This window comes from Enhydra lutris, unplaced genomic scaffold (assembly GCF_002288905.1).
Source record: "Enhydra lutris kenyoni isolate GAN:26980312 unplaced genomic scaffold, ASM228890v2 scaffoldscaffold21, whole genome shotgun sequence".
Taxonomy (NCBI): Eukaryota; Metazoa; Chordata; class Mammalia; order Carnivora; family Mustelidae; genus Enhydra; species Enhydra lutris.
Window position 1 is genome coordinate 23,329,338 of NW_019154105.1, and position 15,353 is coordinate 23,344,690.

General features: G+C 47.1%; 1 protein-coding gene across 5 annotated transcripts in view; it reads left to right on the forward strand.

The window, feature by feature from the left end:
- Nucleotides 1-13,474, forward strand: part of LOC111149124 (HOP homeobox) — a 29,787-nt gene extending 16,313 nt beyond the window's left edge. The window contains exons 1-3 of one of the 5 annotated variants that reach the window (XM_022506051.1): nucleotides 6,004-6,229; nucleotides 6,655-6,811; nucleotides 12,784-13,458. In XM_022506051.1, coding sequence (XP_022361759.1) covers nucleotides 6,668-6,811; nucleotides 12,784-12,861 — 222 coding nt within the window. In that variant the 5' untranslated portion in view covers nucleotides 6,004-6,229; nucleotides 6,655-6,667 and the 3' untranslated portion in view covers nucleotides 12,862-13,458. Of the gene's footprint in view, nucleotides 1-6,003; nucleotides 6,235-6,460; nucleotides 6,812-12,783 lie in introns of those variants that run through there. The other 4 variants (XM_022506050.1, XM_022506053.1, XM_022506052.1 and 1 more) reach the window with 4 other exon arrangements.
- Nucleotides 13,475-15,353: the final 1,879 nt, after the last annotated feature.

A 15,353-nucleotide genomic window follows, 5' to 3' on the forward strand; every position in this document is an offset into this window, starting at 1 on the left:
CTGCGTTTCCTGCCTACGCCAGAATAAAAGGTAGGATTCCGAGCCTTCTGCAGATGCTACAGACAAATCAGTTAACTTTTCTCAACTGCAAAACAGGACTAATTCCATTCTGATTACTGAGAGAGACAGACCCAAAGAACTAATAACAACTCGTTTTTGAACTGGAGTTCAGCACCCCGTGCTCATGGCATCGCAGGCCAAACCCTTGAGCATGTTATCTGGTTTTTCATGTTTATACCGTTTTTTAAATTTTTTTTTAAAGATTTTATTTGTATATATGACAGACAGAGATCACAAGTAGGCAGAGAGGCAGGCAGAGAGAGAGGAAGAAGCAAGCTCCCTGCCAGGCAGAGAGCCCGATGTGGGGCTCGATCCTAGGACCCTGGGATCATGACCTGAGCTGAAGGCAGAGGCTTTAACCCACCGAGCCACCCAGGTGCCCCTGTTTATACCGTTTTAAACCCACAACCTAACAGTCTCTTTTAGACTTCCTGTCTATCCCTACATCCTTTCTTTTTCTTTTCCTGGGTCATTTGAAATTCATACCCATTGTTTTCATTCGGAGACTTTGATATTCACTTTGCAGAGGTGGGGGATGGAGGGGTGGATAATTGATATGGTTAACATGTTTTTTTTTTAAACTTTTTTTTTTTTTTTTTTTTTTTTTTTTGAGCACAGAATCAAGTCGTGACTTCCAGGAACTCTGTAAAAGGGAAAATAGGAACATTTTTAGAATCAGACAGACAAAAGATCTACTATAATTGGTTTTCCATACATCTTTTGCATTGTTTTTGGTGACCCATGGAAAGAACAAGCTACCCTAGAGACAACCCTAAACTCTCAAAAAATACCTCAAATCTCCTGCTTGGCTGGAACAGGAAATACTTTTACACAGTAAATAGTAAACATATGGAACCTTCTAGCCCCGAGAACTTAGGCAAGCTGCATACTTAAATAGCTGAAAGAGGTTTAGGTATTACTCATGCATGAAAAGCATACATAACCATTTTGGCAAAAATTTAAAAGTTTGGCAGTATTGATGAGGATGTGGGGCAAAGGAAATGCTATGCACCGTTTGTATAGTTTTGTTCAACAGCTTTGGAAAAGAAGTTGATAATATGTTATAAAGTTAAAAGCCGCATATCTCGGGGCTCCTGGGTGACTCAGTCGGTTAAGCGGCCGACTCTTGATTTCCGGCTCAGGTCATGATCTCGGGGTTTGAGATCGAGCCCCAAGTAGGGCTCCCTGCTCAGCAGGGATTCTGCTTGAGATTCTCTCTCTCCCTCTACCCCTTTCCCTGCTCACACACACACACGCTCTCTCTCCCTAAAATAAATCTTTAAAAAAAAAAAAGTCACATATCTTATGACCTGTTCCACTCGTGTATACCCTAGAGAAACCCTCCCAGATGCACTTCAGAAGACATATGATTAAATGTTCCAGGGCCCCTGGGTGGCTCAGTGGGTTAAGCCTCTGCCTTTGGCGTAGGTCATGATCTCAGGGTCCTGGGATTGAGCCCCGCATCGGGCTCTCTGCTGCTCAGCGGGGAGCCTGCTTCCTCCCTCTCTCTGCCTGCCTCTCTGCCTATTTGTGATCTCTCTCTGTCAAGTAAATAAGTAAAATCTTTAAAATATATATATATGTATATTTCTATTTCTATTCAGAATCCTCTTATGTTATATGTATATGGTATATTCATAGTCTAATGTTCAGTTTTAAGTTCTATTATACAAGTTACCCATATAAATAACTTAAATTTTAGCAGTTCTCTCACAGGAAACTTTAAGAAATAGGAGAAGGACAATCATTTGTCAAGTTTGTCAGATATTCTCCACTATAATTTTTGGCTTCTAAATCAATTACAGGTATTTGTATGAAGTGGAATTTTTCTTTTAATGACCTGCCTTCTTAAATTCTGATTTCAATATAAAAATACAGTTTTCTGAAAGATTTTTAAAGGGTTTTATATTATTTCTAAATTTTTGAAAGCAGGAGAAAATTTCTCTGGATAATTCATTATTTTTTTAAAGATTTTATTTATTTGTGTGTGAGAGAGAAAAAGCAGGGGAAGGGGCAGAGGGAGAGACAGAGGACAAGCAGTCTTCCCACTGCACATGGAGCCCAAGGGGGGGCTCCATCCCAGGACCCTGAGATCATGACCTAAGCCAAAGTCACAGACTTAACTGACTGAGCCACTTAGGTGCCCCAATAATTCATAATTTTAAAGGCAATTTCCCCATTCCTGACCATACATATAAAAAGAGTAATAACATAGTGGGTGCCTGGGTGGCTCAGTTGGTTAAGCAACTGCCTTCAGCTCTGGTCATGATTCCAGAGTCCCAGGATCGAGTCCCTCATTGGGCTCCAGCTCCACGGGGAGTCTGTTTCTCCCTCTGACCTTCTCCCCTCTCAGGCTTTCTCTCACTGTTTCTCTCTCTCTCAAATGGATAAATAAAATCTTAAAAAAAAGATTAATAACATGGTTCTAAATTTTTTTTTTCTGGTGTGTATTTGTGTATTTTAAAAACTTTATTCCTTTAAAGGCAGCTGGATGGCTCAGTCAGTTAAGCATAGTTTTGGCATGACTCTTGGTTTTGGCTCATGTCCTGATCTCAGGGTTGTAGGACTGAGCCCATATCCAGCTCCACGTTCAGCAAGGAATCTGCTTGGGACTCTCTTTCTCCCTCTCCCTCTGCCCCTGTCCCCAATCTCTCTCTGAAGTAAATAAATAGAATCTTTTTTTACCTTTATTCCTTTAAAACCTCCTCAACCTACCATCTACTCAACTGTTGAGATGATACACAGCATCAGAGGCACAAAATATTTTAATGGTTTTTATAGGTATGGAGTATTAAGTTCTAAACATTTATCATTGATTTTTAACGATTAAATTACAAAATCTTGTAAATAAGAGCTGAGATATTTTTTATATCCCTTCCCCACTGGGTTCCTAAAGTAGATTCTGATTCAGGAGGACTGCGGGGGCCCTGGACATTTCTACAAGTGACCCCGAGGCCCAGCCAGGCATGAGAGCTACTGATCGAAGCTTAAGGACATTAATCAAACAAAAAACAAAAACAAACAGACACACAAACAAAAACTCTCTTTGAAAGCAGACTTCTTGTTAGCCTGGAGAGGCTGATCAATAATCCACTCCTATTTTTTTTTTTTTTTAAGATTTATTCATTAGGGACAGAGAAAGAGAGAGGGTGGGGGAGGCGCAGAGGGAAAGGGAGAGAGAGAATGCCAAGCGGACTCCACGATGAGTATGGAGCCAGACCCCAGGACCCTGAGATCATGGCCGGAGGAGAAATCAAGAGTCAGACGTTCAAGCCACTCGGCCACCTAGGCATCCCCTGTTTGTCCATCCTGAGACACACTGACAGCTTTGGTGCCGCCCCTGGCACCCTGCCCAGAGTAGTTCAGCAAGTGATAAATGAAGAGCCTCCACTTCTCTTGGGGTTGGGGCAGCACAGTGCATTTTCCTCACTTAAGAAAATACTAATGCTTCAAGGGCCCATGGGTTCGTGGAAGTCTGGAGCGAACACGAAGGAAATTGGGGCCAAAGAAACTTCGGAGATGGCCTTAAAAAATGATTCCACGGCTTTTTTCTCTTTTGGCCAGCTCACCACGGGACTGTCTACGAGTATCTACCACTGATAACCATTTGGTTTGATGCTAGTGGTTTTACAAAGAGGTCAGATGGCTGGGAGAGGAAGAAGATAGTAACTGTGAGCTCACAGCAATTTCTGCAGGTTTGTAGAACCTGTAGAATTTGTAGAACTTGTAGAATTCTAAGAGTTTGTAGCACTGTCTGTGAGCTAGCTCAGACAGGGAAATAGCTTTAAAATAACTATCAGGTTAGGAGACAAGGGCAAAACCGCCAACCAGGTGTTGGGATTAATTCAGGAAAAAGCCGGCTGTTTTCATTTAACCTCTTAAAAAGGTTTTGTCTTCCCTTGACCATGAAAGAAAACACGACTACAGGACGCATTACTCTTTGAATGTTCCGTAAGTTATGAATATAACAACAGCGACAACAGAACTTGTGCTGAGATTAAAGTTTAAAGAGCTTTAAAAATATGTTTAGTTCTTTTCATCTGAAAGTGTCTAGACTACCTTCAGAGAGGCTTTTCAACAGTTTGCTTACTGGAAAGAGTTGAGAAGCTTTATAAGGCCCAGGTTACCAGGGTGATTTGGTTTTTACATTTCCTTGAAAAGAAAGCGAAGGAGAGAAGAAATGAAGCAACAGCCGTAAACACTTGTCAGCCGACGAGGGCTGAAAGGACAGAAACTATGTTTTGTGGAGAAACAGCAGATTGATCTCACTCTAGAGGTCAGGTTTGTTTGTCCGGTGTATCTTGGAGAAGTAGGTACGTTCAAATGGACCTCCCACAAGTCTCCTTAGCCGCCAAATGAGTCCAGTGGCCCTCAGCCAACTAATCCACAGAGAACTTTGAAGTCAACCGGAAGCTACCCATGAAACCTCATACAAAGTCCTGTAACAGGAAGCCACACAAATAGAAAAGAAAATGCACCTGATTAAATGTAAGGACAGTAAGAGCCTCTGAGTTACATAATAGTAAGTATGTAACAAAAAGAGATAAGTACATGCAGAGCAGTCCTTGAATCTGAGTCCAGTTTAGAAATCTATGCGCTTGGTTCATATTTCTGAAGGACTGAGAATTCTACAAAGCAAAAATTCTCCTAGAAAAGAGGCAGCATAACTGTGTCCATGGGATTAGATGGAAGCTTTCCAAGAAATAAAATCCGAGGCAGTAGTGTCTCCTCTCCTATACTCTTCTGGGCAAAATGATCAGTGGTGGGGGTTTCCAAAGGGCAGATTTGGCTGGAGTTGGTATCCTATAAGGACAGTCAATGCTCTTTCCAAAGCCCCTGCCTTTAAACTGTTGCCCTCCTGATCTTTTCTGCCAGACTAAAGACAGGATGGCCTCCTGAGAAGGGTCTCGAAGAGTGCAGGACCGAAACCAAAGCTAAGGCTCTCCCCTCTAGGGTGCTGGTCGTTAATTGGGCACGCTGGAATAGGAAGTCTTCCTGTGCTTCATTCTCCTGGGCTTTTCCAGGAGAGGACTGAAAGTGCTCATCTCCAAGTTTCTTTCCAGCTCTGAACTTCTGGTTCAAAGAAAAGGGGATACAGGTGCCAACAGGAGAGGAGGTGTTCTGACCTGGAATCACCAGTTCAGATTTTTAAATGGGGGAGGGGGCATATAACTCACCTGAAAACAGAGATTTCCTGCTGACCTGACAAGTGCCTTGAGCCCAAGACTCCCTCCCAGTAGAATGGCTTCTTGTCCTCCCTGCAAGCCTCTCCAAGTGACCCAGAATAGCGGTAAAGACCTTTATCAGGGAGCGCAGGAGGCAGGTCCCAGAAAACCTTGTCCCAGCATCGGGGACGTTATGCAGGCTCCTAGGCAGACTGCGGCTCCTCCCCAGGCACAAACCACCTCAAAACCGACTCAGGATTGTGCTGGATGATTTTGCAATGGTTTGTTTAAACAACAAACCAACCTGATTCCCACACTTGCGCTTCTCTTTTACTGCCAGTGAAGTCGAGCCCTGACCTGTCTCTGCCAAATCCTCCCGGACAGCTTCCAGACTGCAACGTCCGGCACCCCGGTACCTCTTAAATTGTGGGAAGGGAGAGGAGGGACGCACGTCTGCCCCCCCCCCTTTTTGGACCCAGTTCAGAGGCTATTTAGACATGGAGAGGATGCAGCAGGCAGTGTTGGTACCCCAAACCTGCCAGAGCGGTGTTTGGCTCTGAAGTAAGGAAATACAAGAGACTTTGAAGCTGGTCATGCAGGGGGCTCCCGGCAGTAGCTACGCCACCGTGTCCAGACCACGCAAGGCAGCGACCAGCCGCGTTGGCTGGAGGCTGTGGATTCTTGGCTTCGGGATAATGGGGGAGGGGGGGACGGGGCGGGCGGGATGGCAGAGGAGGTGGCAGATTGCAGAGTGACTCACACAAGCCCTCCAGGGGACATTTCTCCTGATGCTCAATTCCCGGTCCCAGCACGGGCGGGAGGACCCGACATGTCTGCGGACGCTGTCGCCAGCTCTGTAAGAGGCAGAGATGGGAAGCGCCGCTCCAGCTCCCCAACTTTAAGAAGTAACTTCCGTCCTTTGGGTCTTTTCTTCGGAGGAGGGGTGGGGTGCACTGCCCTCCTTGGCTAGAAACCACTTTAGAGGCAGAAGGACGCGCGGACCGGTGAGGTGTGTCCCCACCCCCGCGACCTGTCGGGACTGTCCCCGCGCAGCTCCCTCTCCCGCGGTGGGCGGGATTTGAAGGCGATTTTCAAAATCGCCGCCGCGCTTCTTCCCCTCCCGCTTAGTCCCCAGAGCCTCGGGGCCAGGAGGGCGCGCCGCGTCATCTTCCTCCCGCCGCTGCCCCGGGCCCGGGCCCCGGGGAAAGTTGCCGTGAGAACCGCCCCGCACCCCCCAGTCCCGGGCAGGCCCGGAGGCCCGGAGACGCGCGGCTCAGCCGGCGGACCCTCGGGAGGCTCGGCCGGGAGCGATCGGCAGCGGCCGGGGACTCGCGCGACCGTGCGCCCGCGGGAGGGGCGGCCCCGCGCCCGGGATCTCCGTCCTCGCCCGCCGCCGCGCTCACCGCAGCCGCTGCTTTCCTCCCCGCAGCCGCGCCGAGACCATGTCGGCGGAGACCTCGAGCGGCCCCACGGAGGACCAGGTGGAGATCCTGGAGTACAACTTCAACAAGGTCAACAAGCACCCGGACCCCACCACGCTGTGCCTCATCGCGGCCGAGGCCGGCCTTTCCGAGGAGGAGACCCAGGTGAGCCCGGCACGCTCCGCACCCCCTTCCCCCGACCCTGGCCTGCCGGGGCCGTCTCGCGCATGCAGGGGTGCAGCTCGCCCTTCTCCGACCTGCCATCGCTACCGCCCGCACCCCGGGAGCCCGGACGCCGCCGCGCTCCCCCCGCCGCATCCCGGCGATCCCGCTCCGCGCGCCCGGTCTGCGCCCCCAGCCCCAGCCCAGGACCGTTCAGAATCCTCACGATCCCCCTTCTCCGCGCTTCGCTGCTCTCCCCCGCAGGCCGGGAGGAGCGCGCGATCCCTGCTCCGGCTCGGGGGCTGCGGCCCCGGTCCACTCTCGCCTGGCTTCCTCCTCTTCCCGCAGCTCAATTTCTCCCCAGGGCCGTGAGCAAAACCTTCCGAAGAGGTGACTTGTGCGCCCTCTGAGGCCCCCGCTCTCAAATCTGTTCTCGAGTGAGAGTGTCGGGGCGCGAAGGGACTTGAGCGATCGGCTGTAAACTCAGTCCTCGCGTTGGCAAACGCGGAAACTGAGGCCAAGAGGCAGAGAGTTGCCAGGATAGCAAGGGTCTTTCCACCATATCACGCACAGCTTCCCCTTAGCGGCAGAGCTAAGATTGTATATAGTCAGGGAGATTTCATATTTTAAAAAATTCCCGGGCTCTAAGATGTAGTCTTTTTCTGGAGTTTTCCAAGAAGCAAAGCATCTGACATTACAACTGAAGGGAGTGGAAGCAGATGTCCCATTAAGTGCACTGATTCATTTATCTATTTTTAAAAGCTCCTATGTTATTCGGAATATTGTTTAGGGTAGAGAATGCAACACTGCCCATGATTATTAAACTCCAGGTGCAGTGTTGGCTCCTTCCGCTGACTTAAAAAAAAAACCCACAACACTATCCAGAGTTTTTCTGATTTCTATTTTCCCCCTGGTCATGGAAAGACAATTAGTTATGCGTGATAACACTACTTGGAACTGCCCTAGCATCTTTCCCAGGGGAGCCCAAAGCACTTCCACACCTCTAGTCTCAGCTCTAAAGCAGAGATGGTCTTATTTTTCCCATTTTATAGACCAGAGCATCAGGCATTTTGACCTCTCCTCACCTTGAACCATACTCAGCTGAGCCTTAAAAGCTTGTAATGGGGGGCACCTGGGTGGCTCAGTGAGTTAAAGCCTCTGCCTTCGGCCCAGGTCATGATCCCAGGGTCCTGGGATTGAGCCCCGCATCGGGCTCTCTGGTCGGTGGGGAGCCTGCTTCCCTTCCTCTCTCTCTGCCTGCCTCTTTGCCTACTTGTGATCTCTGTCTGTCAAATAAATAAATAAAGTCTTAAAAAAAAAAAAAAAAAGCTTGTAATGGGTGCTCCAGGATAGTCTAGAACCAAGACCCTGGATCCCAAGCCTAAAATGATTTTTACTAATTAAGCCAGATGCACTTTGGAGAATTTGCCCACAGAAAATCCTCTCATCCCTAGGTCAAATAGAAAGTCAAGCATATCCCTTTTTAGCAAAGGGGACAGAGGGAACAGCTGCCGGACTACCCAGAACCAGAACTTAATGGAGGGTGATTTAATGTAATCCAAGTCCTGCAGTTCATGTTTCTTGGAACCCCTGGAGGGGGCAGCTTGCTGAAGCTTTGTCACTTAAAATCCCACACTATATTTAGAAAAGAGGAGTGATCAGAGAGATAATAATAATGTGTCTTTTAAAAAGGCTGTAGATTTATTGTGGGCACATTTCCAGCTAGGGGTCTAAGCTGCTCTCAGCCTCTGTTACTCCCACGGTAAATCACCGTCACCAGTGAGGCAGGATAATTACATCGCCCTCTGTGATGGCTGATCCTTGCCAGGTACTGTGCCAGGCGCCCTCCGTGTAGTAAGTCATCTGTGTGTCACAACAGGGCTCTGCGGTAGGTAGCATTAGCCCAGCTGGACAAATAAGAGAACCAAGGCACAGAAAGGTTGGATAACTGGCCCAAGGCCACAACTAGGAAGTAACAGAGCTGGGATTTGAACCGTGGCAGTCTGGGCCACAGTCCAGACTCCTCTAGCTCCCTTGTTGTCTTCACAGAGAGAAAGAATGGGACTGACTAGGGGATGGAGGCAAGGACCAAACATTCCATTTCTTTTTTTTTTTTTTAAGATTTTATTTATTTATTTGACAGGCAGAGATCACAAGTAGGCAGAGAGGCAGGCAGAGAGAGAGGAAGGGAAGCAGGCTCCTTGCCAAGCAGAGAGCCCGATGCGGGCCTCGATCCCAGGACCCCGGGACCATGACCCAAGCTGAAGGCAGAGGCTTTAACCCACTGAGCCACCCAGGCGCCCTGAACATTCCATTTCTGTTGTATTCTTCCTGGAAAAAAAATCCGTGGATTACATGGATTTTCCATGTATTAGATGGGGAAAAAAATCTATGTATTACATGACAGACATCCCGGCTATGTTCAATCTTTTCTTGACCATCACCTTCTATGAAAGAACTGAAATGAAATCAGGTGAGGGGCAGGAAGAAAGAAAGGGCGCCTAATTCTTTTTGTGATTAAAGTCTACCAAGTCAGACTTCTGATAGCAGGTTCACCTGCCCCCCTCGCCCCAACCACACGGCAGCCGCTCTCCATTCCCCCCCCCCGCCACCATCCTCAAGTGAACAAATGATAGATGTAACCCTGAAATGAGTGGGTGTAGGGGTGAGTCAGCCTCAGAGCAGGGCCCCTGGCTTCCTTTTCCTGCCACAGGGCCAACACCTTCTTCCTCTCTGGGGCAGCCACAGCTCTCCTTGCCCCTCTGCCTTCCTGTATGGACCTGCAGGGGAGCATCAGAGAGTCCAGAGCTCAGAAGGAGGCAACATTTAGCAAGTTTGGGGGAAAAGGCTTCCTCAGGGTATCCATCCTCTGCTTGGGTCCCATTTTCCAATTTCCCATCCTTTCCACCCAAACTCTTTTGCAGCTCGCTCCATCCAAGTGCATGGCTTGGTAAGAATGGTTTCTTCTTTAATCTTCTCAAACAACATATATTTATTTTAGAGAGGGGGACGGGCAGCAGGGAGAGGGAGAGAGAGAGAGAGAGAATCTTAAGCAGTTGTCATGCCCAGTGAGGAGCCCAACGTGGGGCTCGATCTCACAACCCTGAGATCATGACCTGAACTGAAATCAAGAGTTGGACTCTTACCTAACTGAGCTGCCTAGGCACCCCCTCAAACAACATTTACATATTTTTTTAAAGATTTTATTTATTTATTTGACAACAGAGATCACAAGTAGGCAGAGAGCCAGGCAGAGAGAGAGAGGTGGAGGCAGGCTCCCTGCGGAGCAGAGAGCCCGATGCGGGGCTCGATCCCAGGACCCCGGGACCATGACCTGAGCTGAAGGCAGAGGCTTAACCCACTGAGCCACCCAGGCGCCCCCTACATTTATATTTTTTTAAAGTGTCTTCTGGAGATATAATGCCCAATGGTGAACTTTCAGGCATAAATAAAATTCTGTTACATTGTAGCAGGTTTTGCTGGGATTCTAAATAACTCTGTGAAGGCCAGGGTCACGGGGCCTACATATAAGCTGTGTCTGGTATCAGCACGTCCCTGTTTCTAGTCTTTATCTCTGTTGCCCCTTTCCACAGGGAGAGATCTCCAAAGCCAAAATAATATTTATTTTTTATGCCTGATCCCTCACCCCTACCAGAATCGGAGTCATATTCCGATTCAAATAAGCATGAGATGCTCCTTTGACATAATGAACTAGAGCTGATTCACATTGCTGGTACTTTGGCAGGGGGAGGAGAGACTAGAAGTTTGAAACATTCTCTGACATGATGACATTGATGACCTCTTCGTAACTGTCCCACTATAGGACAGTGCTCTCTGCTATTGGGGGGACACCTGCAGGAACTAAGAGAGAGGTGAAGGGAGCTCTAATGTTAATAACTTTTTAAGTTGCCTTTGCTGGATCCTAGAATGGGTGTTGTTGTTTTTTTTTTCCTCATGACAGTAATAAGATACCTCTTCCATTTAAAAGATAAACCTTACAGAATCCCAACCCCTGTGTCTTTTATTATTTTGAAGTCAGTGTTAGAAGGGGCTGGGAAAAGTCTTTTATCAGTCCCTGGGGAGGTCAGGAAGACCTGGCGTTTTCTATGATCACAAATCCAAGCCCAGTGTAGCTGGCCTTGGTTCTTAGGGAGGTTCCCAGTATCTTTATCTTCTCTTAATGACCTGGGACTATTCCCAGAACTCCATGGTTTTAGTTGTTGGAGGTTTTATCAGTGGAATAAAGACCTCTAGAGGTCTCCCCCTGAAATGAACAAAATGTTAGTTACTAGAGAAAAGGACAGGAACAATGTTATTTTGCCTCCATCCCTCCCCACCGCAGTGTCTAATTATCATCTGTCCACTCAGAGTAAATAAATCTCCATCAATGAGGTGAGGTAATGAGGGCCTTCATTTATGAGCCAGTGAGGGATGAATGTCTTTCCCAGGGGATGACTGAAACAAGGAAGAGAAGAATAAAGCCAGGTGGAAAGTTCGTATTGATATGAGGGAGATGTGATAAGACTCACCTCTGGAGGGAAAAAGAAGCAAGAGAGGTGTTTGATGGTTTTTGTTGGACAGCAACTCGTTTGCCAAATTATTACATACACACCTGATTTAAAATATGTATCCTGAGAAAATTGTTACGCTGTTCTTGAACCTCGTTCCATCCCCCAGCACCGGGGTTCGCTTTGTTAGGCATGTGGACGCCAATTTTCCAGTTCACAAATGTGGTCCTCACCGAAGTTATTTTTGGAAACTGTCCATTAATATTCATTACTAGTATAAAGATATGGGTGGCTCTTCTGAATAAGACCAGCTCATTTTGCCTTAAATGAATCCTGACAGAAAATGAGACTTTCCTCCTCCAAGTTTTAATTAGTCAGTCTTAAAAACGTCTCCATGTATTGAGCGGTAGTAACAGGAAATCTTATTGAATCAGACCTTGTCGCCCCAAAACCCCCACAGAGCTACCTCATTAGTGAAACTGGCGCCATGCAGCTCTCAAATATTCACATCTCACAAAAGAGACCATGGATTTAGGGAAGGCCCCAAGATGCGATGCTTCTGGACAGGGTCCTTGCCTTATACCGTGCTGCTAAGGGGTGGGGGGATTCTGTGCACAGGGGACCGGGAGACCCAGGCTGGCGAATAGGCTGGGATGTAGATCAGGTTGGCTGGGAAGAAACTGGGTTTTTAAAAAAAACAATGTTGAAGAGGGACTAGTGAGGAAACAGAAACAGCAGACACTGATCCTCATGGGAGCCGATGAGTCAGAGGGCCCTGTGGGAAGTCAGACCTCACACTTTATTCTCCTGTTTCCCAGCCTTTCACGCATCATGGCAAACATTGGGAATGATGATATTTCATGTCACACTGGGACAAACTGGCAAGTTGCTTGGGTAGGTGACCGGGGACTCTGCAGTCCGAGGCCTTCCCACAGGAATCTCTACGGTGATCAGTTGTCTATGAGAACTTGAGGAAGCAGCCCTTGTGCTAGGGGTAAAGGATGTGATCAGTGATGATAAAGTGAAAATAGTCTCTGCTTTCATGGATCTTATATTCTAGAAGGAAATGTAGACTAAAAGCAAGTGAATAAACATAGTAATTACAAATGGTAAAAGTTCTGTGAAGGTAGCAAAGTATTAATAGAGAATAAGGAGACGGATGGAGAACCTGCTTTAGGTTCTCACAAAGTGGTTAGGGAAGACTTCATTGAGAAAGTTCTTTTTAAGCTGAGGCCTGAGAATGAGAGAGAGATCATCAGATAAAGAATGAAGACAGAACACGCTAAGCATAGGAAATAGCATGTACAAATGTCCTGGGGCAGGGAAGGTAAGTGTCACAGTGAGAAAAACCATCCTTGTGGACACATTCCTTTCCAGTTGGGCCACAGAGGCTACCTTTTAGAAAAGGAAGGGATGTTCCAGTTTGCCAGTATGTGACAGGTAATTTTGTACATTTCCCTCCTCCAGAAATGGTTTAAGCAGCGTCTGGCTCAGTGGCGACGATCGGAAGGCCTGCCCTCAGAGTGCAGATCCGTGACAGACTGAGGAGATGGTGGGCACTGGCAGCTGCCCTCCATGAAGACCATCCGCCGTTTCTCTCCTTGGCTTAACCCAGCTTTTTGGTTTTTCAGTGTAGTGCTGTGTGTTCCATTGTTAGCTGTCCTGCTATTTAACACAACATTGTATTTTTTTAATGTACATAACCAGAAAAGAAAGTAACCCTAGGCAACTCCATGTAGCTTCTGTGTAAAGCAGTGGCTTGGCTGGGAAGTGGTGGGGCTTGCATTTCCTTTTGGTTCTTGATAACAGATGGTGTGAAAATCATCTAAGTTTGCCTTTTACCATCACCTCCCAGTACCAATTTATTTTTACCATCCATTTCAGAGTAGGCAAGGCCTCTGTCGAAAACGTAACATGAGGAAAACAACTTAGGGAAGTAGAGTCAGAAGGAAATGCTTCCTCCCTCATGTTATGTTTATGAAAAAACCCAGTCAGGCTGGGAGACAGAAACTCCAACTGGCAGAAAACCAAGTAACAGGGAAAAGATCCACAGAAGTCTTCGATTTACCTTATTTAAATGTATTTGTTAAATTTATTTTACTAAACAAAGTGAACTGCTTTTTGTCTCTGAAATATTCTAAATAAAAACTTTTTGGTTGAAAATGTACTGGATTCTCTGCAGATTTTTAGCTGAATAATCCACGTATCAAAGAAAAACAGAATAGACCCAACGTAGGAGCAGACAAAAGAGCTGTCATTTTTCAAGTCCTTGCTACTCAAAGTGTGGTCCCTACCGGCATCCTCAGCACTAGCTGCAAGCTTCTGAGAAAGGCAGACCTCGGACTCCAGTCTAGACCGACTGAATCAGCATCTGCGGTTTTAACAAGGTCCCCAAGGGTTTTATAGGCACATGGAAGTGTAAGCAGCACTGGTGTCTCAGAGACCCTACAGGAAGTTTGCACCCATTTTCTATTATAGCACATTTTTTTTAAAGATTTTATTTTTATTTTTTTAATAATTTTTTTTGGTAAACATATAATCTATTATTAGCCCCAGGGGTACAGGTCTGTGAATCGCCAGGTTTGCACACTTCACAGCACTCACCATAGCACATACCCTCTCTAATGTCCATAACCCCACCACCCTTTCCCTACCCTCCTCCCCCCGGCCACCCTCAGTTTGTTTTGTGACATTAAGAGTCTCTTAGGGTTTGTCTAAAGATTTTATTTATTTGTTTGACAGACAGAGATCACAAGCAGGCGGAGAGGCAGGCAGAGAGAGAGAGAGGGAAGCAGGTTCCCGGCTGAGCAGAGAGCCCGATGCGGGACTCAATCCCAGGACCCTGGGATCATGACCTGAGCCAAAGACAGAGGCTTTAACCCACTGAGCCACCCAGGCGCCCCTATAGCACATTATTTTTTAAAAAGACTTTATTTATTTATTTGACAGAGAGAGGGAGAGAGAACACGTGCACAAGCAGGAGGAGCGGCAGAAGGAGAGAGAAGCAGGCTTCGCGCTGAGCAGGGAGCCCGATGCAAGACTCGATCCCAGGACCCTGGGGATCATGACCTGAGCTGAAGGCAGAGGCTTAGCTGACTGAGCCACCCAGGAACCCCTTATCATAGCACATTTAATGTCTTAATGGCCTTACTAGTTCAAAGTGTGTTTGATTGGGGTGCCTGGGTGGCTCAGTCAGTTAAGTGGCCGACTCCAGGCTTTGGCTCAGGTCATGATCTCACAGATGGGGAGATGGAGCCCCAAGTCAGTCTCTGCACTCAGCGGGGAGTCTGCTTGAAGATTCTCTCTCTGCCCCTTCCATCTCCGCCCCCCAAATAAATAAATAAATAAATAAATATTTTCTTAAAAATTGTGTTTCACTGCATGGGACAATAACTTGACCATAATGGATTAACCAAATTGGCTTTTTGTTTCTTTATTTAATTGATTAGTTGACTATTTTTACCTGAGACATCAGCAAGTAAGTGCCTCTCTAATATTGTCAAGGACTTACGGTCATTCTGTCTCCTACTTTGCTATCTTTAACTTGTAGCTTTTGTTTTCATGGCTATAAGGTGGATGCTTGGCCGTTGAGTCTGCATTTCAAGCAAAAAAAAAAAAAAAAAAAAGGGGGGGGGGGGGGTTGTAGAATGCCAGTGAAGTCTCTGATCTTTAAAAAGGGTTTCCTGGAGGCCCCCACCTGGCAACTGTCACTTACATATCATTGGCCAGAATTCAGTCCCATGTTACTCCTAACTGCAAGGGAGCCTAGGAAAGTGAACATTTTTATTTGGGCATATGGCTGCCTTAAGCAAAATCAGGGTTCTGTTAGTAAGAAAGAAGGGGAGAAGGGCACCTGGGTAGCTCAGTTGGTTAGGCATCTACATTTGGCTCAGGTCATGACCCCGTCATCCTGGGATGGAGCCTCATGTCGGGCTCCCCACTCAGTGGGGAGTCTGCTTCTCCCTCTCCCTCTGTCCCTCCCCCACCCTGTGCTCACTTGTGCTCTCTCTCTGGCCTCTGGCTCTCTCTCTCTCTCA